Here is a 22,596-nt window from a genome sequence, read left to right on the forward strand (position 1 = left end):
AATAAAAAGCTGCCCTACCATGACATGATTTTGGACAGGAAACACTAAAAATCTGACAATCTAAGGCAGGGGTCGGCAACGTCCGGCCCTCTAGCTATAATATCTGGCCCACCAGATTATTTTGATAATCTGATGATTTTTTTTTTTCAATTAGGCTACAATGTCAAAAAAGAGAATCTACTGCAGATTAAACTTGTACCCATGATGAGAGTGAATGACAGACAGACACTGGTGGACAGCGCCTGGTGCTGAAATAGCAGCACGCCATGTGTGCTATGAAAAAAAATAGCAGCAGTTCAGTAAATCATTCAAACATTATTTTACTTATGTGACTGTGCGCCACACATGTGAACAGGAACAAAGGTAATTCTGTTTAATTCAATGAAAAACAGGGACACCAAAATCAGCGCAAAAAAAGCAGAATCTGACGAAAATGACACAGTGATGCAACTATCTGACGAATAGCCCATTACTGTAAAAATCCAAATTACATAGATTCCCTTGAATTATGCACCAGCTAGGGAAAAGTAATTGGCCTGACTAAAACTATTGATATAACTCCGTGCTCAGCAATCGACAGCGCATCTGTGCGAACAGCGGAGCTCGCAGAAAGGGTCACCTGTGTGTAAGACACACCAGCTTTGCATTCATGAAACCGGGTAAAATAACTCCATTCTTAAATGAATACCATATTTTTACTGTCAACTTTCCTCTTCAGACTTTTTGTTCGTGACTCTGCACACGGCGGAGCATGCGCATTCTCCGAAACCGCGGATGCGCACAAATCAGGACAAAGTGGAAAGATCGTGACAAAAATAGCGATTTTGGGAATTCCTCGATTTTCATTGTGTTTGAAATCCCTCAGATCCTCAATTTGTGAACTGTATCTGTAAGTATAAATGAATCAATCAATTTCTTAAATTAGCCTTTGATTATGTTTTGGCCCGCCATCTAATTGTTTAGAAAAAATGGCCCAAACTTACTTGCCGACCTCTGATCTAAAGCATTAGATCATACAAATATGATTCACTTCATACTGTGTTTAAAAAAAGAAGAAAGAAAAGAAAAAAATCTACTAACAATATTTCCATTGGTGCAGTGATGAATTAAACAACTTTAATCTCAAAATACATTTTTATACGATATTCACATTGTCTTTTCTGTTAAGTCCAGCTTTGGTTACTTACTGATGCCGGTCCCAGCGGGTGGCTGTTTCTGAAAATCTGGGGAGAAAATTCAGAAATAATAACATCAGCTGTCAGAGATAAAAAAAAAACTGCAAAAACCACAGCATCATTAATAAACTCTAAAGACACAAACTGTTTTTATGGTTGGTAGAAATCAGAGACGTACCTTCTGAAATGGTCGATCTGTCCGCTTGAGCTGCAGAAAAGCAGGACAAATAAAAAGTTGTGCAGCGTCCATCGACTCATGTTGACTGACTGAGAGTCTCAGTGGACTGTGGCCGCAGGAGAGACGGTCAGCGACTATAACGGACCCAAAATCTCCCTCCTGCCTTATCCTGCCGTATCGGACAGTCAACAGGAAGAGGAGGGCCCATCTGAATATCGATGACCTGACTCAAAACCAAACTGCATGTTTGTCGGTCACCGAGCTCAAACTCTCCACCTGCACTAAAATGTAGAAAACCTTCATTTCCAAGTCATCAATTCATATAAGCTGAATACTGAAGAATGAATGAAAACTATTTAAAAACTGCGTCAACCAGCACTCCAACTCTCAGAAAAGGACAGAAACATTATTTACATTTTACCCTTTGAAGCCTGAGCAAGCTGGCTTGACTTCTTTCAAAAAACAAAACCAACTAACAAAAAAACAGAAAGGAATGAGCAATGAAAGAAATGAACAAAAAATACAGAAGTACAAGAAAATAACTTGAATATAAGCAATAAAAAAAGAAAAAAATGAAAAAGGAAATAATTTAAAATGTAAGAAAATTGCCTGAAAATAAGTAATTTCAGAAATAAAAATGAAAAAGAAATAGTTTTTAAAAAAGGAAGAAATTCACAAGGAAATTTATAACCAAAAAGCAAAAAAAAATGATAAGGATATAAAAATGAAAAAAGAAAATTACCAGAAAAAAGAGCTTAAAAATTATTTTAAAAAAGAATAAACAAATACAAAAACATGTAATTAAAACTTCACCTGATGTAGATAGTTGCAACAATTTGTAATGTTCAAGTAACAAAGTCAATGACCAACAGTTTAACAGTATTCTACATTTAATTTCACAAGGTGCATAACAGTTTTGTCATCAGATCACACACAAACACTCGTATGTGATCATCCAAAAAACTAAATGACCAAATATTTTATCCCTTTCAAACCTGTGATAATTGGTTTGATTTCTTTCAAAAACATGGAAATGAGGCGATCAGAAACTTAAGAAGACATGACCCAGAAATGAGCAAGAAATTAGATGACATTACAAGAAAATTACCAGAAAATTAGGAAAGACTTCCTGAATAAGAAGACACAAATGGGAAAGTAAAAGAATAAATAGGAATTTGGTAAAATTATTTCAAATATATAACTATGATGATTAAAAGGTGGCTCTCTAGAAAATTTTCCCTTCCCTTTTTTAAAAACTAATTTTGTAAATCCACTACTTTCTCACAATTTCTTGTTGAGTTGTTTGCCTTTTAAAAGTAAAAAACAATGAAAGAAAAAATTAAATGTAAACAAGGAAATTACCAAGAAAAATTGCTTTAAAATCTTGTGAAAAAATAAATTATGACAATCATATAGTTTTTCCCTGGCATTTCTTCTTTTTCCCAGAAACTTCCCTTGTTTTTCAAAATATTTTTTCTAAATACCAATTTCTTGCATTTTGTGGAACATTTCTTACAAAGTTGGTTATTTACTTTTTTCCAGGTTTTTGATAAACATCAAATCAAATGGTTCAGGGTTTAACATTTTCAATACTTGTGAAAGGCGCCTGAATGCAGCACAAGAAAAGTTTTGTAGATCAAGGTTTTATAGGGTTAAACTGGATCTGCAGAGGCTGCACAGAGGCCTTATTACCAGGTCGGACGCAACACTTTAAATATTTTAAAGTACACTGAAGCCGCAGGCCAACTAGCTTAAGATCAAAAATCTTTCTTCGCACATTTTGTTCTAGAAAACAGAATTTTCCCGCAGTGAGGACACGTCACTCTGTTTCAACAATTAAAAAGCAACAAACGTGTCTGCAGCTGTGACAAGCATCTCCGATTTTAGTCTCGCTCTCACAAAATGACACACTGACTTTGCTTATGACCTCCACTCAAACAGAGTTTGTCCACTTTAATTTCTGATTCAGTGTCACAGTCCAGGGTCTGAATCTGAGTCGCTGTAGTCGGCCACCAGGGACGCAAGTGCTCCTAAACTTCTGTCCTGCTCTTTCTCCTTCGCACAGTCCTTTGTCAGTTTTTCATCTGCTTCTTCTGTGTTTTTAACAAGTGTTTGTCTGGATCCAGCATCATGTGTCTCTTTAACCTCCAGCCCTGCCGGTGTTATACTCGGGGCGTCCTCTCTCTGTGTGACGTCTCCATCACACGTGTTGGATTCAGGGTGGGACTTTCTGCGAGCGATGGCGGCGCAGGGTTCAGTTTTGACTCCTCCTGAGCGTTTGCGGATCAGAGGGCTGTGCGAGGAGCCCAGGGCTTTGGCCACCGCTGCCTCTTTCCCCTGCAGGCCGAGCTTATGGAGCAGGCTGCCCGCAGCGCCTCCTGGTGGAGCTGAAGGGGAGTTGAACCACGAACGAGAGGAGATCTCTTTCCGCTTGCTGTGCTGCTTGTCCTCATAGGCTGATTGAGGAGGAGGAGGGAAGATTAATGAGGAAGACAGTTTAAAAAGACTCTTTGTATTAGAATTCAAGCTTTGCTCACACACGTACATTATGGGATATTTAACCCTTTGAAACCTGGGCAAATTGGCTTGATTTATTTCAAAAACATGAGAAGAAAGCAAAGATCCACTTAAGTAGACCCAGAGATGAGCAAGAAATTAGTAAAAAGTAGAGGAAAATTCCCTAAAAATAAGCAAAAAAAAAAAAAAAAACAAAATATGGGAAAAAAGGAAATAACCCGGAGAAAAAAATGTTTAAAAATATTAATAATTCTATTTTTAAAGATGAACATGTATATTTTTAATATTTAAAAACAGAATTCTCTGAATTTTTACTTGTTTAAGTAATTGTCTAAATGAACTAATTTCTTGCAAGTTGCAAGATATTTTTACAAAGAAATTGCAACAATTTTCTCTGAGTCCAAAGATTCAAAAACTTGTGAAAGGCATCTGAAGAAAAATAAAGATGATCCAGGTTTCAAAGAGTTAACATTTATGAGAGACGATAAGAGAAACTTGATTGTCATCCGAACGTATCCAGTGCAGCACGCAGAGGAACAAAACTGTGTTTCTACAGGTAAGAAAACAACAAAAATGAATGATGCAAGCGTGAGTAAAGTAAACACTCAGACTGCTCATAGTGCAAACAACAAGTTGCAAAAAAAGGTAAAGAACATGTGGTGCAATAACCCCAACATGTAGAACATTAGTGAACAAAGAACATGACGTGAACAACAAATTTCCCTGTTTACTACCGCACCATAGAAAAAAAGGTAAAGCACATCCTTTTTGCATTTCATTGCATTTGAACTTTATGGGCTTCCGTAGCTCTTCGGAAGCTTTTGGGTTTCGTCTCTCACAGCGCTGTTTTGCATTGCTGAGGGTCAGTTGTGTGGAAAAATGATTCTGCATTATTTGATTATTTATGCTGAAAACGGAGTCATTTAAGATGTAAAATCTCAAACTTCATTGTTTTCGTTAAAACGATGTGGTTTTGTGCTGTTCTGGACAGTAAAATATGAGTTTTGATAATGTTTTCATAAAACTTTTTGAGTGCTATTTTTAATTAGTTGCACCGCCAGATGTCACGTGATGAACGCAGAGCTGAGGACATTTTCCTCTTTTTTATTGTGTAAAATCTGTTGTTTGGGAGCTGAGGTGCAGAAAGTGAGACCAGAAGGGAATTTGTGGGTCATTTTTGTCTTCTGCAGACTGAAATAAATGCTAAAAACCAGTCCTTGTGTCGGCCTCCTTCTATAACCCTAACCACATCCTTTACAGGGACTTGGCTGGCTCTTCATTCCCGTCCCCTTCTTTACTCTAATTTTGGAACAAGCTTTGTCCACTTGGCACTTCGCCTTGATATATTTTAGTTTTTTCAGCACTGAGTCAATATTTTTGTAGCTGCTATTTGGATGCATGCTGCCATTATTTATACATCTGTGTAAAGTTCGAGCCCCCCTGACTGCAGCAAAATTAAATGAAAATAAAATTTTGTGTAATAAAACTGGCTGATATGGCTTTAAAATAATATCACAATATTTTTAGGGCTACATTTCAATACATGATATATATCTTGATATTTCGAAATCTTCTCTTAACTACTTCAAACAACTAAAATATGAAATTATAAATATTCTAGTTACAAATAAAGTAGCTGCTGCCATAACATAAAGTTACATGACCTAATGTTATAATACATTTTGATAAAATACTGTTATAATGTTTAATAAAGTAAAGTATAAAGTTAAATAAAGTACCATTATAGTTAAGTTAAATCAAATATTATAATTAAATATTGTCTTTAAAGACAGTGACGGAGCCTAAGCCTCGATAAAATGTATTAAATTAGTGTGTGTGAGTTTAGAGTCTGTGTCTGTGACTTACAGTCGGGCGCCTGGTAGGTGAGCAGTGCTGCCAGCTTCTTGTCCTCCTCTTTCTCTGGCAACAATGGGATGGACAGGTTGGTCCTCATCCTCACTGCGTTGTCCTTCTCCTCCTGCTCAGCCAAGACTTTCTTCTCCGTCTGTCCGAATAAAAAAAGAGTCGTCAGTTCAGTGACAACATGCCAACAACGTAAAAACACCTCAACTTTGCATTACTGCTCATGTGACTTTAGGAGTAACTTTCCAGCTATCATTTTGTCATCTTTAACTCTTTAGACGTCGTTGGTGTTGGTAATGACAAAAACATAGTTCAGGGTTCCCACACAATGTTTTTTCTTGTCAAACTTGCCTAACGGGAGAGACCGAACGTGGGGAGAAATGAAGAAATGTATGATGATAAACAAAACATTGTCACACAAACAGCGGCTTTAGGTCGACAGCTTACGATAATAAATCTGCTATTATGTGACATTACATGTATGATTTTTATTATGCGCAACAAAATTCTATGTTTTTTACAAAACTTTAAATAATGTTTTTAATTCCATGACATTTTCATGCCTAGAAAGTGTGTTTGTAAAATTCTGACTTTTCCAGGTTTTCCATACTGGGAACTTCCAAACCTCTTGTTACTTTCAGGGTACAAAAGATGATTTGTCAACATATTATTACAGTTGATTGTACAGATTAGAAAAACACAGGGATGTCACAGGTTTTATCTTTATCATCACAAAGTGGATTTTGAAAGAAAAAAAGTAAATAAATTAAAATCAGTAACAATATATACCCATAACTGATGAACATCATCTTAAGTAGCAAGAACCTACCCTGAACTTCCTGCGGAGGGTACTGTTGAGCTGGAAGTCGTCCTTCCAGCCGGCCTGGTGGTCCTGGATCTCCGACAGAGAAGGCAGAGCCTTTTTAAGCTTTTCCTTGTCTTTCCCACCGTGGTCAAGTTTGAACATGGCGTCTGTCTCCAGTTTCTCCTTCTCTGTCCGTTCTGAACAGAGAGACAGCAGAGGACAGTTGATTAGGGACAGAAAACAAGCATGTAAATAAAAATCAGGAGGCCAAAAAAGAAGCAGACTCTCAATGATAACATATACTTTTTTTTTTAAATCCTCAAGGACATGAAGACATTTTTACAGTTTAAGATGAGCTTTACGCTTCATGATTACAAAGAAAAACTGTTTTTGCTGTTGTCATGGAGCTGATTTTCAGCCAAAACAATCCAGTTATCTTTTGATTTAGAACAAAAATCTTTCACCTGTGGTGAGAATCTGCTCATTTTCAGCCATGTCCCAGCGCTCCTCCTTCCTGCTCGCCCCGCTCACTATGACATAGTCGCAGGTCGCCGGATCTGTCTGCATCTCGATGTAGTTGACACACAGATGGCACTTCATCCTGAACCTGGTTGAGGAGACAGAAAAGATGTCGGTATCTGAAATTCTTCATTTTATCTTTGAGTCACTTTGTCACAGAGGTTCATGGTGATTCTCCGTTGTTTAACACTAGAAGGGCCAGAAATCCATTTCTGCTAGAAAGGTTGTGAGCCATCAGATTCAAAACTCTACAATCTCTCGTGATAAATACCCAATACAGAGACTTATGCATTTATTGTGTCAGGATATCTTTTTTTTTAATAATTGAAAAAAGTAATATTTTTTTACATTATTTAGGCAGAGGCTCCAAATAAGCCCAGTGATTTTCTATAACTCCCTGCACTACATGTCTTTGTCATTCTTGTGTATTTTTTAATTGTGCAAAAAAGTTATACTAAAAGCTGAAAACATTGCTATTTGTTGAAGCCTCTGTCAAAGAACTTGGTGTCAAAATTTGAGAGCTATAACATACATTTTCAGCTAGTTATGGCGCTGAAAGATACAGTTTTACAACCATCCCTAGAGCGGATCTGGATGATCTGTCTGCCATTAAAGTCGACATTTTCTTTTCCTCCTTGGCATATTTTCAGAATAACTTTCCGATGAGGATGAAATGTTTGTGGCCACTCTCAAAGTTTTACTTTTGGAAGACACCATGATAGTTGCCAAGCAACCAAGATGCAGGTGCCACCACATGAAAGTGTATCAATTTAACAACGGCAAAATCTGTGCTTTCATTATGACCGCCTGTGGCCGGAAATAGGTAAAAATTATCACATTTTCTTTGCATTTTGTGCGATTTGAATGAATTTTAAATGAACATACAGATATTTTTAGGAGAAGTCAGGGACCAGCTGCACTGTAGTTTTATATGACATATAAAAGCAAAAAATGATCGTCATGGCCATTCTAGTGTTAAGGAGATATTGCAGCAGACAATTTAGCCTGTGATGTCTACATGACATCATCCGCATCCCAGTCTGTCTGTGTTTACCTGTAGATTGGCGTGGTGTAGTAGTTCCCCACTTTCTTCTTCTCAGCATTGTAACGGACCCCTGTAAAAGAAAAATATGAGTCTCATAGATACAAAAACACACTGTGTGACACTGAAAGTGACTAAAAGGCTCATGTTTTGTCTTCAAACTTACCCATGCCGATGTGATTTTTGCAGCCATCACACCAGATGTTGTAGGGCATCTCAAACCTTTATGGACAACAGTTAAAACAACAATTTAGGTTGAGTATCAATGAATAAAGATCAGTTATGGAAAATTTTCTTTGAAAGTCTCACATTATAGGTTTTATAATACTTTGTTAAAATCGTGGCAATTCATTCTGATTTTGCATGTCCACGTGTCCATTAGGTATACATGCATGCCCATATTCATCAGTTTGTTCTAGATTTGCTTATTTCATTTTTTTGACAACACATTTATTTGTGGTAGAGATCAACAGATTATGGGCCTGGCCGATTATTAGGGCTGATATTTGGCATTTTGCAGATTATCTGTATGTGCATTTTATTTTAGTGATCGCCAATAAAACTAATTAATTAAAAAGTGCAACAAAAGTGTCTGCATGGGAGGAACTTTTACTTTGTACAACCACAGGGAGGTATTTTTGTTTATTAAATTTTAATTCAATTCTTTTTTAAAAAGTTGCTGTATATGATGTTGAAAGTTTCAGTTTTGATGAAACATTTGCTAAAGGCATTTCAACAAAGTTTTGAGTTGGAAACCATCATACTCCAAACTCTAAATATTGACAAAAAGATTTTCATTTTTGGCTCCAGATATCAGTTATCGGTCTAATTAACTACTAATAATCGGTTTCAGCCCTGAAAAACCAATATCGGTCGACCCCTGGTAGAGAGCACTGAAGCATTTGTGCCTTTCATTTGTTAGTAAGACAGCGGGATAATGGCAAAAATGATAACCACAATTATTATTTTTTAAGCATTGAGATCCTGATTATTTATCATGATCATTCATTGTTCATAGGGACCAAGTATCTTTACTGCACTTCCACATTTAACCCTCAGGGCCCGCTTTAATACGACACACACTCATGTTGCTCTGTGTTCAAAATGCGCTTTTCCAAGTTAAGCTTCCAAATCGGCAGTTTTCTATGAGCAGAGCACGCATTTTAAATGTTAATATCCCAATCAGTCATGTGTAATACCTGTGAGAAGCCAAAATCGTGACCATGATTAATATTTAATTAGATCATTTTAATATAATTTAACATACCTGATAACATGTTAATACGAGGATTGCAAATGATATATTTCTACATATTTCTAATCCTCATCAGTTCTGTACATGAGTGCACTCACCTGATAATGAGGATGCCCTGGGACAGTTTCCTGGCCCTCTCCCGCAGAGCGTGAGTTTTATGGTAGCCATTGAGGGATCCATGCTAAAAAATAATGAATGACAGAATTGTAAATCAGTATCAGTACACAGAGGTTGCATTAAAGACTGACACACACCAGTCGGTGTCATCATCATACACACCTTTGCCGGATCAAAATCTGGAGGGTAGTATTTGTTTGTTCCTTTTCTTTCACCCTGTCAAGAAAACAGTGAAGGATACTTTGTTAGTCAAAAGTACAAACTGGGTATTTAAACGACAGCTTTGTGATAATTTGTGGTTTAACTGAAACAACTAAATGTATTCATCATGACTTACCATGGTGACGACTGGATCTCCACACCAGCAATGGTTTTAACCTTTACACACATAAAAGGAAGTCATGTTAATGACACCATACTGTAACAGTTAATTTAAAGGTACACAAACAGTCATACACACCAAGTTTATTACGTCCACGTACACTCTCCGGACACTTTATCAGCTACAGCTTGATAGTATCAGGATGGATCCCCTTTTGCCCTCAAAACTGTCTTAATTTTTAGTAGCACAGATTCAACAAGGTGCTGGAAACATTCCTCAGATTTTGGTCCATATTGACATAACAGAATTACGCAGATGCTGCAGATTTGTCTGCTGCACATTCAAGATATGAATCTTTCGTTCTATCACATCTAAAAGGTGCTCTATTAGATCGAGATCAGTGACTGTGGAGGACATTTGAGTCCATTGTCATGTTTAAGAAACCAGTTTGAAATGATCTTTGTGATATGGCGTGTTATCCTGCTGGAAGTAGCAATCAAAGGGTGAGCACACTGTGGTTATTAAGGGATGGACATGGTCAGACACAATACTCAGGTGGGCTATGGCGTTTAAACAACGCTCAGTTAGTACTAAGGAGTCGAAAGTGTACCAAGAAAATATCCCCCACACCTGAACCGTGGATAGCAGGCAGAATCGTACCATCCTTTCATGTTATTTACGCCAAATTCTGACCATACCGAATGCCACAGCAGAAAGCAAGACTCATCAGACCAGGCAACGCTTTCCCAATCTTGTGCTGTCCAATTTTGATGAGCCCGTGCTGAATGTATATGTGACGCTACCTCTGCAGTATGCATGTGTTGGGCATGCATGAATCACCTGCTGTTTTAGTCTCCAATGTCTAGACTCCAGGCGGCAGGAGAGGATCAATTAATCTGTATTCTGTGTAACTGTGTCTGTAATATATGTAGCTCCTTGTCCTGTTATCCAGAGATCGATGATACGTGCGTGCAGCAAACAAATGTTGAATTTTGCACTTTGCACATCCATAAGGCACCTTGCATCATGCGCTTTATGCCATACAGATTATTTTGCTACTGTTACTGCACTTTTGTCCTCTGTGTGAATTACTGTTTTGTTTTCTTTCTTCTTTATTTTGTTCTTTATTTCTCTTGCCTGTTACCTTCCAAAGGACTATGGATGTATAATAACAGTCCTGCTAACTCTGGCATATTTAAATTTATATTTTATACTGATGTTCTTAATATGCCGTGTCCCTTTTAAATAAAAGAAATAAATAAAATATAAAATTGCTGCTTCAGTTTCCTGTTGCACTTTTTCAACCTGCAAAAAATGACAGCAGCTGCTTGACTTGTTGCTGCTCCTTTAAAGTTAGGAGTATTCACACATTATGACTATTTGATCCATGTAAAAGCAGCTGCAGACGTCTAAACTGGGCGACACAGCTTTAACGGGCCTCACGCTGCTGTGGACGGCGATCAGTTTTTGGCAAAACACCCGTCTGCTTTACTACGCCTTGTTTTTTATTATTCAATATGTTTTTATATTTGTAGTTATTTTTTACTATTATATTGTTCTTTTGCTGCTTATCCTGTACCTGATAGCTGCTGTAACACTGAAAATGTCCCCACTGTGGGACTAATAAAGCCTTATGTTGTCTTATTTTTCAGGTCTGAGGTATTGTGTGTTCAGAGATGCTCTTCTGCATACTTCGGTTGTAACCGGTGGTTATTTGAGTTACTGTTGCCTTTCTATCAGCTCGAACCAGTCTGGCCATTCACCTCTGACCTCTGGCACAAACCGCTCACTGGACATATTCTCTTTCTCAGACTTTTCTCTGAGATGGTTGTGTGTGAAAATCCCAGCAGATCAGCAGTTGCTGAAATACTCAGACCAGCCTGACAGGCACCAACAACCATGCCACGTTACAGTCACTTAAATCACCTTTCTTATCCACTCTGATGCTCGGTTTAAACTTCAGCAGACTGTCTTGATCATATCTACATGCCTAAATGAACTGAATTACTGCAACGTGATAAACTTAGTAAACATTTGCGTTAACAAGCCTAATAAACTGTCCGGTGAGTGTATCTAAACAGCATTACGAATAGGGTTGATATTGTAAATGTATATAGTATACAGACAGTTAAAAAAGGTAAAATATCCCAACGTTGCACTGCCAAATGTTTGCACGGTTTGCTGATTAATGTGAATGTTAGTTTACTAACAGTTAGCATCGGAGCTAAAAGCAAGCTAACATTAGCTAGCTCGCTACGTAACGTTCCCGTCTTCTTCGCACAAATATGAACAACATGGCGCTAAACGACGACTGCGGACAAAAGCGTTAGTATTATAATATTAAAACGCGCTGCTGTCATTTTAACTTTTGAACAAAAACCTAAAATAATTACTTACAAATGCTCTTTTAGCCGAAATCAACCTCCTCACAGAGTTAGCAAACACCAGAGGGGCTGATGGGTAAGGTGGACTTTTTTTTTTTTTAACTTTATTGAAAAATTCAACATTTACACCCACGAAGCAGGTCAAAAAGGGATTCGTCAGCCAAATAAATAAAGGATAAAAAAAATAAAATACTTAATAAATACGAATATATATGCGAATTATAAATTATAGGCTACAATATAAATAATACAAAATAAAGCAGTTTGGTCTTCATTTATGATCACACCATAGAAAGCTTTAAAGATGTAAAGGGTTTTCGTGAATTTAGCTTTATGCATATAGTATTTGGCCATTATTAACAGATTTTCTCTTCTCTCTGTCATATCTACTCCATGTAATATATCCACATGTGAACTGAGTGTAGCCGGTATTTCTCTAGCTTTGGGTAATATGGGATACTTTAAGAATTATGTTATAAATCTTTAAGAATTATGTTATAAATTTCAGCACTTTATCCATTTTTTAGAAATTAAAGAAAAAAAAAATAAAAATAAAAAAATAAATATATATATATATATATATATATATATATATATATATATATATATATATATATATATATATATAACTTTGGAAATGTTAATATTGAATTAGTATGTAATTATCAGCACAGTAAACAACAAAGAGAGAGAGAGAGAAAGAATAGTATATGTAGAGTACTTTTTGCGAAAAAAACTCCAGTTAACTATATGTTAATAATAATATACTTTAAATTATTTTACAGAATTATCTTTTTTTTTTTTTTTTTTTTTTTACTTTTTGTCAGGTCACTTCTTGCTTTGTATTTTTATTTATTATTTATTTATTTGTTACTTTTTTTTTATTTCGGAGGCAAATTTTCTGCAAATTTTCTGCTATTCTGCTATTTCTATTAAATGAAGTTTCACGGTTGGTTCAGTTTTTTTAAATAAAGATTTCTTTTAAAAAAAAAAACGGAAGACGTCATTCCATGATTTCGGAAGTGGCGTCACGTTGCAGAGGATTGTGGGAAGTACCGGTGTCAAACAAACGTGGTCAGAACTGAGCGACAATATTTACAACCTTTATCGTTTATTAATGTTGCAGAAATGGCGATCAAACCGGAGGCGACGAAACGTTACATCTGCTCGTTTACCGGCTGCTCGGCGGCTTACAACAAACAGTGGAAACTGGACGCTCACCTGTGCAAACACACCGGAGTGCGGCCGCACGCGTGTGAGCACGAGGGCTGCGGTAAGTCCTTCTGCAGCCCGTACCACCTGAGCAGGCACGAGCTCACCCACAGCGGCGTGAGACCGTTTCACTGCACGGTGGACGGTTGCGCGGAGGCCTTCACCACCAACGCGAACCGGGAGCGACACATGGGCCGCGTGCACGCGCACCAAAACAAGAAGTACGTGTGCAAATTTGAAGCCTGCGGCCTCGAGTTCAAAAAGAAGGAGCAGCTCAAGTCCCACATGTGTGAGCAGCACACGCAGCTGCCCCCCTACCAGTGCACCCACGAGGGCTGCCAGATGCGCTTCACCGTTCCCAGCAAGCTGAAGCGGCACGAGAAGGTGCACCGAGGCTACCCGTGCAAGGAGGAGGGCTGCAGCTTCACGGGGAAAACCTGGACCGAGTACCTGAAGCACAGGAAGGAGCAGCACAGGCTCACCATCAAGTGCGAGCAGTGCAGCAAGGTGTTCAGGGACTCCTGGTTCCTGCAGCAGCACCAGCGCGTCCACTCTGACACGCGCGTGGTCTTCAAGTGTCCCAGAGACGGCTGTGACAGGTCATTCACAACCATATTCAACCTGCAGAGCCACATCGGCTCCTTCCACGAGGAGTTGCGTCCCTTCGCCTGCACCCACCCAGGCTGCGGGAGGACCTTCACCATGAGACAGAGCCTCCAGCGCCACAGCATCGCCCACGACCCCGAGAGGAAGAAGATCAGCAAGCCCAGAGCCAAGAGATCCCTCGCTTCCAGGCTGAGCGGCTACAGAGACACAAAGAGACTGGTTGTCAAAAAGCACATCAAGCCCACCGGAGGGTCCGCACACATGAACACTGATCCGCCTGGTCCTGTGGAGCTGGTGTCCCTCCTGCAGGACACGTCCCTGCTCTGCAGCCCTGTTGTGGACACACTCACCGATGCACTGACGACTCCTCTGACAGTGTAGACTCAAAGCAGGATTATTCATGATGCATTATTATTCCCGATATGGCTGTTTGAAGGTCTCTGTGCTGCATGTATTTGATTAATTGCCATCTGCATGGTTCCTCATTGTGGACACTGTTTGGTTTGACAGGCTGGAACCTAAAACACTAAACTTTGTCAACTGGGTTGAATGAAACCTGAATGAAGCACAGCAACAAGTACTTTTTTAATAGGGGGTTAACAGATGTTGGTTTTTCAGGGCCGATACAGATTTTTAGCACTTACTGTGACAGATAACTGATATGCATTTACAACTAAAATGAAAATATTTCTGCTTAAATTTAAAATTTAAACACAAAACTTTGTTTAAATGCCTGAAAGCAAATGTTTAATCAAAACTGAATTTTTCAACATCATATAGGGCAAGTTCGCTCAAAAATAAATGAATAAAAAATAGCTTCCTGAGTCTACAAAGTAAAAGTTCTTCCCTGCTGACACTTCTTTGCATATATTGCAGACTGTCTTCCCTGGTGTCAGTTCATTAGTTTTATTGGCGATCGTGAAAATGAAACGCAGATACAGATAATTGGCAAAATGCTAAATATCGGCACCAATAAGCAGGAAGGCCAATAATCTGTTAACCCCTACTTTTTGACTTAAAACCAAGTCCTGGTGCTCCGTCCTTCTCGGTGTTGTCAGCTGTAATTTTTCTCTGTTTCTTGGAGCCATTAAATATCTCTGTGTGAACTTTTTATTTAAGAAGATATGTGAATTTAATAAGACATTTCTGTATGATAAAATATCAGAAAATGTAACTTTGCACAGATGTTTGTTTTTATTAAATCTGTTTAAGGTATTTTGAGTCTGAATAGTATTTTTGCTTGAATATATATATATATATTTTCCCATTGGGACATCCCTATAAAAAAATAAACTGTCACCTGAGCTGATTTATTGTATTTCTGAAAATGATTCCTGCATGAAGCACAGCAACATGAACTTTTCGAATTTTTCAACGTTAAAATAAAACACGGATACAGATAATTGGCAAAATGCGAAGTCTCGGCCCAATGAGCAGGAAGGCCAATAATCTGTTAACCCCTACTTTTTGACTTAAAACCAAATCCTGGTGCTCTGTCCTCCTGGATGTTGTCACCTGTAATTTTTCTCTGTTTAGTTGGTTTTTGGGGGACTTTTTTGTATTTCTTTTCTGTATGATAAAATGTCCTAAAATATAACTTTGCACAAAGACAGTTTTGTTTATTAAAGATGTATTTTGAGTCTGAATAGTTACAATTACAAATATCATTTTTCCCCCCCGAGACATTTTTACCTAGCTTTCTCAAAAATGATAATCTTAAATTTAACATGTAATTTGTGGAACATTTCTTACCAAATTGCTCATTGCTTTTTTTTGCCATGTTAATGAAACAAAATCATACCAATCTGCTCTGGTTTCAAAGGTTCAAAAACTTGTGAAAGGCGTCTGAAAGCAGCACAGAGAAAGTGATGTCGCTCCAGGTTTCAAAGGTCATGTGAGAACTTGATCTCAGGACTTTGAGGATGAACTGGTGAGGCAGCTCTTGCAGCTGAATGGTATAAAGTCCCTGCAGTCAGATCCCAAAATGTGTTGAAAATGCTTAGCAGAAGAGTGGAGGCTGTTATAGCAGCAGATTAATGCCTGCTATTATGGAATTACTTCAAATCCCTGCATACTGTCCTATGCTAGGGTGTCCACATACTTATGGCCATGTGGTGTGTGTCCCTCTCATCTTCATGGCATCGTGGTTCAGGAACCTGCAGCTGATGTCACTGACTTGCACAACCAAAGGAGGGGTGTGTGTGTTGTCGGTAAAATCACCGTCGGCTGGAATGAAAACCTGCAGATTCTTGATGACACACGGTGGAGCATCGCAGCTCTCACCGGCAGATTTACGGCGTAAACAGGAGCAGCTCCGTGCGAGTTTGAGATTCCGAGGATAAATCCTCTCCGAATATTTCCCGTTACAGGACGGCTGCTCCCTGCATTCCTGCCCCGCGGCTCAGACGAGCCCTATATGGACTGACTGTCTGACCAGCTCCCCCAGAAATGCACAGCAGACCTCATCCAATTAGTATTCATACAATCTGGATGTAACACGGTATCCTGTAATCATTTCCTGTTTAAAACCTTTCGACATGACTGTAATAGTGATAAAACCGGAATGTCTCGTGGAAGAAACACGTGCAGCTGCAGAGACACTGTCAGTTTAAACAGAGATATAATGTAATCACGGTGTTCTGATCTCTCACAGTAGTCAACATTTTGGATAAAAGTCATCACTTTGATTGGGATTTTGCTACAAATTGGTTTTATGTCATCAGTTCACATCAACACTGTCCACCCGTTCAATTCCGGTAAACGCGAAAACTTGAGGGAATTTCTTGAAATTTGGCACAAACAACCACTTGGATTTAACAATGAATTAATTTGATTTTGGTCACAGGTCAAAGGTCAAGATCGGTGTGTCCTTGTCCGTTTCATTCTTGTGAACTTGATATCTCAAGAAGGCCTTAAGGGAAAATCTTTTTAAAATTTGGCACAAACGTTCACTTGGACTCGAGCCGGTGCCATTCTTGTAAACGTGATTTGATGAACTGATTAGATGTTGATGGTTAAAGGTTAAGGTCAACGTGACCTTGCATTCTTGTCATTCTTGTGAGTGCCATATCTCAAGAAGACCTTGAGGAAATTTCTTCAATTTTGGCACAAATGTCCACTTGAATTTAACAATGAAGTGATTAGATTTTGGTGGCTATAGGTCAAAGGTTAAAAAATGTTTAAAAAATTACAGAGGATTATTATTAAAAAATATGGGAAAATACACAAAAAACTACATTTATAATTTTAATATTTTTATTCTTGTTTTTAGGTTTTCAATTTTTTATTAATCATTTTAAATACTTTTTGGCCATGTCTTAATAAGTTGCTCATCCCAATGTTTTTGAAAGAAGTCAATAAAGAGAAATTATGTGCAGACCTCTATCTCTGTTCATTTGAAAGACGTCAAACCGATTTGCTCAGGTTTGAAAGGGTTAACTGTAACTGCAACTTGACCGGTTTGCAGAAGCATACAGCCGTAATTCTACTTTTTATCCTTTAAATCTAACTTTTTTCCCCCTACTCAAACATCTTCATATTGTTCCCTTCTATTTTTACCTCTCCATATCAGTTTGGCATGAACTCAGGCTACATTTAGGCCGGTCTGGAGTCACGCCTGATCCAGTCTGGCTGCCTGGGAACAGACACACAGACTGCGCTGGATTCAAAGTCACCTACTGTCAAACCTGCACATTTTAACTGTCAAAGTGAGGGAAAAATCTGCACACGGTGAATAAATGTTTTTTTATTACACTAATATATTATTGGGTACAGTGGGTCTAAGTATAAGATATATTTTTTATTGATTTTAAGAAATCAACTGGAATACCAATGAGACAGGTACATTTTGGTAAATGAAATTCCCTTGGGATTAAGAAAATGGTCTTTGTACATGCTACAACTCAAATAAGAACATGGAACCCCCATTATTAGTTTTTATTTTAATTATCCAGATAAAGTAATTCTTTATCTTCTAAATCTTCCGAAGTAGAAGTAGAACATACAGGAAGCAGTACATCATCTTAATTTTTTGCATTTTTGTTTTATGACTGGTTCATGAGATAAAAAAAAAAAAAAAATGAATGTGCTGAACGTGCAGGAATGTGCCAGAGAAGACAAAGTGCTGGGAGGAGAGATTCTCCCCTTAAAGATCTACGGTGCCTTTAAAAAGATTTAAAAGTAGACTAGAAACCAGACAATTGTGACATTTATTTAAGGAGCTGGAAGCAGCTCAAAATTTTAAAATGCTGCTAAGTCACGGTTAAGAGAGCTGGGCCATTGTGGAGAAAATGGGCTGAAAAAAAGGAAAGAATAAGGAGGGTCCTGCCCTGCATTAACTGTGACTCCCAGTGTTCCCCAGAACAAGGAACAAAACCCTCAGCTGCTCTTGTAGAGTTGCACTGGCCACCAGAAAATAACTGCTCGTTGATGTGAATGTTTGTGTTGTCTATAAGGAATGACATTTAGAATGAGATGATACAGCACATTTCTAAATGTATTAATAATTGAAGTCATGTGCTGTAGTGTTATGTCTATATTTACCCTTAGGACCTGCTTTGATATTACACACACTCCTATTGCTCTGCGCACAAAATGCACTTTTCAAAATCAAGCTTTAAAAAATATTACACATTAATATTATTTTCTGTTTTTATTGAGTTCATTTTTAACCATCAGTAATCCTAATCATAAATATCTAGTTTTTATTATTTTTCAGAATTTTTATCTTTTAAATGCCAGGATTTTGTCATGATGCCACCATCTTTTTAGATGAAAAAAAGAAAAAGAAAAAAAAATATTTTCAATATACTATATATAAATATGTATATAGTAGGCTGTGGGGTCAAAAATTGCACTTTGAATGTTTTCGCACTTAACAGTACGAATGTAACGAGCTGGCACAAATTTGCCAAAATTTATACCACATGCATGAACAAAGCCACAATTATCAAAAATGAAGAATGAAAAGCAAAAATAAAATGTGCCAAACAGTCCTTTATGGTTAGAAGAAGACTAAGTCATGCTAGTATCTCTGTGGATCTGGATCTGGATATTACCAGACTATTTAATGGCTGTTATTTGTGATTAAAAGCCTCAGTATTAGTGGTAAGTAAGGACCTGCTACACCCACTGAAGGTCAGAAGACCGTTTTCAGCCCATTCAATGGCCATTACCAGTTTGTTAAGTTGCACTTTTCCTTGGGTTGAGGCACCAAAGGTTGGTTAGGTTTCGAAAAGATTATGATTGAGTATAAATATTGGTTTCAAACAGGACTTGAGGCCTCGTCTCATAGGTGAAAGTCCTGTGTTAACCTTTGAAAAGCAGAGTTATAGTGATGCAGTGTGTTGGGACCATGAATATCTTAACCAACTTTTGTATCATCCCATTCTATAGATGTTAAGATATTTCACTGGATAACACCAAAGTCATGATGATGCAACCTTTAGGGGAGCATGAAATTTTGCACAAAATTTCCATGAAATCCATTAAATAGTTACTCAGATATTTAAGTCTGGGCCAAATTGGTAGCTAACCAACCCGCATAGTGATCCGTTGAACCATGCTGCTATCATAGCTAAAAACCCTAATTTAGTGGATAATGTGTGTAAACAAATGATGTTGGTGTCTGAGTCTAATATCCATCCAAACTTGCCTTACTTTATTTTTAACGTGCGATATAAATTGTAACATAGATTATAGGAGATACTTTTTCAAATGATGGGTCAGCCTTTGTAGTTTAGAAACAGCGTCAGACAGTTTTCAGATCTGGCCCGGTTTACCACTGTATAAAAGTGTTTTGTGTCTTCCGCCCTTTTGTTTCAACAGAAATTGATGCCACGTTGTTTCCATTCCTGTCTTCTCACAACCCTGAATTCCAGACTGGATCTTTAGGCCCTAATCCAACGGGATTGCTCTATCTCCACTGTATTTCTCCCACCACCTCCTCCGCCTTCCCTCTTTATTTTCTTCTAACCCTTGGCCTTCATCCTCCTGTCTCTTTGAGAGGTGGAAGGAATGTGTCAGGTGCTTTGCCCTTTCGTGTTCTTGTTTTTCTTACAAATTACCGGGAAATGGACGCTCTCGGAGAATGATTTTGCTTGCTCGTGGACAGCTGAGCTACTATGGTTTTCAACTCGTGCAGGCTGACAAAGGTCTTTACTTACGATATCTAGGGGAAAAAGGATGGTTACCTGCCCAGTATAACCGCATTAGGCCATTGAGAAGGTCAACTAGACCAGTTCTGTGTCTTCCTCAAAGGCAAGTCATCTTTAATGTGTTTACTGCAACCCAGAGAAGTCCAGTGAACTAGTTTTATATCCTAAGACACAGATATATTTACTCATTTGCATTTGTCACCCTCAATGATAACAAAAGTAAAAGTACTTTTATTTTGACAATTTTAGAGGCATTTACACCATAAGTTGATGCAGAAAAATCTGTTTGTTGCATAAAGAAATCATCAGAATGCAGGAAAGTGTTTGATGCTCAGATTTTCTGGCAGATAACCTCAAACACCCCCTTTTTATGTGTCTTCCTCAATGTTGACACAAAACCTATGCCCTCTGCCTGCTTGTTAAAGCCACTTAGCCTTTTATATTTTGAGACAAGACGTTTTCCTCTGATGATTGCAGTACATGTAGATGCAGCAGTGTGTAGCTCCTCCAATCCTTGCTACTTTTTTGCTATATTCTATTTTTTCTAGACCATGGCCCCTTCTGCTGAAGTACAACTTTTCTACAATAGTAACACCTGTCAACATATCAGGAAAGGTTGTGTGGAGCTTAGACTGGATGCAGCAGACTGAGAGGATCCCCAAAAATGGCTTACGCAGACCGGCGAGTCAGAACAGAGGGGAGAAACAAAACCAAAAGCACCAGAAAAAGAGTGGAGGAGAGCCGGCATCAGGGCGAGGCTGACCTGACTTGGAACAGGAGCTGTTCCTCTACCAAGCCTTCTTCTAGCTAATGTCCGGTCGCAGGAGAATAAAGTGGATGAGATGTGATTGAAGCTCATTCAGCAACGGGAGATCGGGGACTACTCCACGCACATCTTCAGAGACATGGCTGTTCCCTGGCATCCCAAATCGGGCTGTTGCACTGGGGGGGCGGACCTTGTTGACTCTGATGCACCCTGATGCCACCAGCAGCAACATGCCAGAGCAACCAGAAGGAATTTTCACAGTAGCTGCTGATTTTAATCAACTCATCACTCAACTCCAAAGATGTAGCAGGATCAAGGACAAATGTAATTTCAGTCAGTTGGTAGCAACCATATCGAGTATTTCTTAACAAGCTTTGGGGACATTTCCAGTTGGTTTGTATTAACAAAACCGGATGTTTTTAATGAAACATTTGGACATTTTCTGCTGTATCTGTCATGTTTAAACCAGATAGTTTTAAACCAGATATTGGGACATTTCCAGCCATGTTTGTATCAATAAATCTACCTTCTACCTTCTTCTACCTTCAATAGTTCAACATTTTAATTCAAAAAACTATAACTAAAACTAGAAACATAGGCATTTGGGGTAAAAATAGCTCAAATGAGAGTCAGAGGTATGGTGGATTGTGGATTGTGTTATAACTGAGGGAGAGCTCACTAAAAATACAATCATTTTTTTATTTTTAACATCTCTTATTTAGTGCAGTCTTGAAAACCTCATCCTTGAAAGAATTATTGAAATTCCTGGCAGTAAATTTCGTGGCCCATTATTAGTTCAAGATTTAGGGATGATTCCTTTGTAATTCATATCAACAGAGCTATAATATACGAGAAATGAGGCTGTTTAAATGTAATAAATAAACTTAAAATCTCATTGGACACACTCCTCATGTCTAAATATAACTAAGTGAAGCCAGGAGTCAGGCATGAACAAAATGCAGGCGAGGTAATGGGCTTTTTTTGAAATTGGTGTGTTAATTTCCTACATTATAATTAATATTTTGTAATATACAGTATGTATTATTTGCTTACTCTTTTTTATTCTACCTGCCTAAATCTTTATAAATAATTACACTAATAGAATAGTCTCTACTGTCCATATGCAAACCTACGCCCTTGCACCTGGGCAAGTTGGCTGCCCACTGTGTGAGACCAGAAACATTCAAGCTGTGTTTATGGTGACCAAATTGCGAATGTTTCAACATAACACTGGGACATTTCTGGTTCTTTTTGTAGAAACCAAACTCTGTATTTTTTATCAAGACGTTGTGACATTTCCAGTCGGTTGGCATCTACCAAATCGGGTATTTTTTAACGAGATTTGGGGACATTTCCAGTTGGTTTGTATTAACAAAACAGGTTGTTTTTAATTAAACATTTGGACATTTTCTGCTTATTTGTCATGTTTAAACAAGATAGTTTTAAACCAGACATTGGGACATTTCTAGCCATGTTTGTATCAACCACGTTGAGGATTTTAAGCCAAAACATGTTTTTTCTAACCATAACCAAGTGGGATTTGTGCCGAAACATGTTAACCTGGTTTGCAGAAACTATCGATACATTGGATGGCTCGCCAATAAATCACGTAAATCACAACATTGGTGAAACTCTGACCTGTCCTCTTGTGCCGTCATCATGTCAAAATAAAATTTTGTC

General features: G+C 38.1%; 3 protein-coding genes across 4 annotated transcripts in view; 1 reads left to right on the plus strand and 2 right to left on the minus strand.

Annotated features, from left to right (window-relative positions):
* LOC121942423 (venom factor-like) overlaps positions 1-1,499 on the minus strand; it is a 48,886-nt gene extending 47,387 nt beyond the window's left edge. Inside the window, 2 exon segments of the mRNA XM_042485625.1 lie at positions 1,188-1,223; positions 1,354-1,499. Of these exon segments, the coding sequence (XP_042341559.1) occupies positions 1,188-1,223; positions 1,354-1,433 (116 nt within the window). The 5' untranslated portion in view covers positions 1,434-1,499.
* A 1,326-nt stretch (positions 1,500-2,825) lies between these two features.
* On the minus strand, positions 2,826-12,258 carry yju2b (YJU2 splicing factor homolog B). 2 transcript variants are annotated; one of them, XM_042485334.1, is made up of 10 exons: positions 12,191-12,258; positions 9,809-9,849; positions 9,634-9,687; positions 9,453-9,535; positions 8,266-8,321; positions 8,112-8,172; positions 7,003-7,145; positions 6,563-6,735; positions 5,737-5,866; positions 2,826-3,809 (listed from the first exon to the last, which is right to left on the minus strand). In XM_042485334.1, exons 2-10 carry the CDS (start codon positions 9,809-9,811, stop codon positions 3,325-3,327), a joined length of 1,188 nt encoding a protein of 395 aa, XP_042341268.1. In that variant the 5' UTR covers positions 9,812-9,849; positions 12,191-12,258; the 3' UTR covers positions 2,826-3,324. The 2 variants fall into 2 exon arrangements, with proteins under 2 accessions (XP_042341268.1, XP_042341267.1); XM_042485333.1 differs by having other exon boundaries at positions 5,737-5,875.
* Positions 12,259-13,205: 947 nt separating this feature from the next.
* On the plus strand, positions 13,206-14,717 carry gtf3aa (general transcription factor IIIAa). The gene has a single exon (XM_042485419.1). The coding sequence runs from the start codon at positions 13,306-13,308 to the stop codon at positions 14,374-14,376; it is 1,071 nt and encodes a 356-aa protein (XP_042341353.1). The 5' UTR covers positions 13,206-13,305; the 3' UTR covers positions 14,377-14,717.
* Positions 14,718-22,596: the final 7,879 nt, after the last annotated feature.

The sequence above is a fragment of the Plectropomus leopardus genome, chromosome 4 (genome assembly GCF_008729295.1).
Source record: "Plectropomus leopardus isolate mb chromosome 4, YSFRI_Pleo_2.0, whole genome shotgun sequence".
In the NCBI taxonomy this organism is placed as follows: domain Eukaryota; kingdom Metazoa; phylum Chordata; class Actinopteri; order Perciformes; family Serranidae; genus Plectropomus; species Plectropomus leopardus.

Excerpts from the sequence above, each read along its gene's own strand:
- yju2b (XM_042485333.1), bottom strand. Across the intron at positions 8,173-8,265 it reads CAAAAATCACATCGGCATGG|GGGTCCGTTACAATGCTGAG; the intron begins GTAAGTTTGAAG and ends TTTCTTTTACAG. Across the intron at positions 6,736-7,002 it reads TGAGCAGATTCTCACCACAG|AACGGACAGAGAAGGAGAAA; the intron begins GTGAAAGATTTT and ends CTCTCTGTTCAG.
- gtf3aa (XM_042485419.1), top strand. The coding sequence starts at position 13,306 with ATGGCGATCAAACCGGAGGCGACGAAACGTTACATCTGCTCGTTTACC.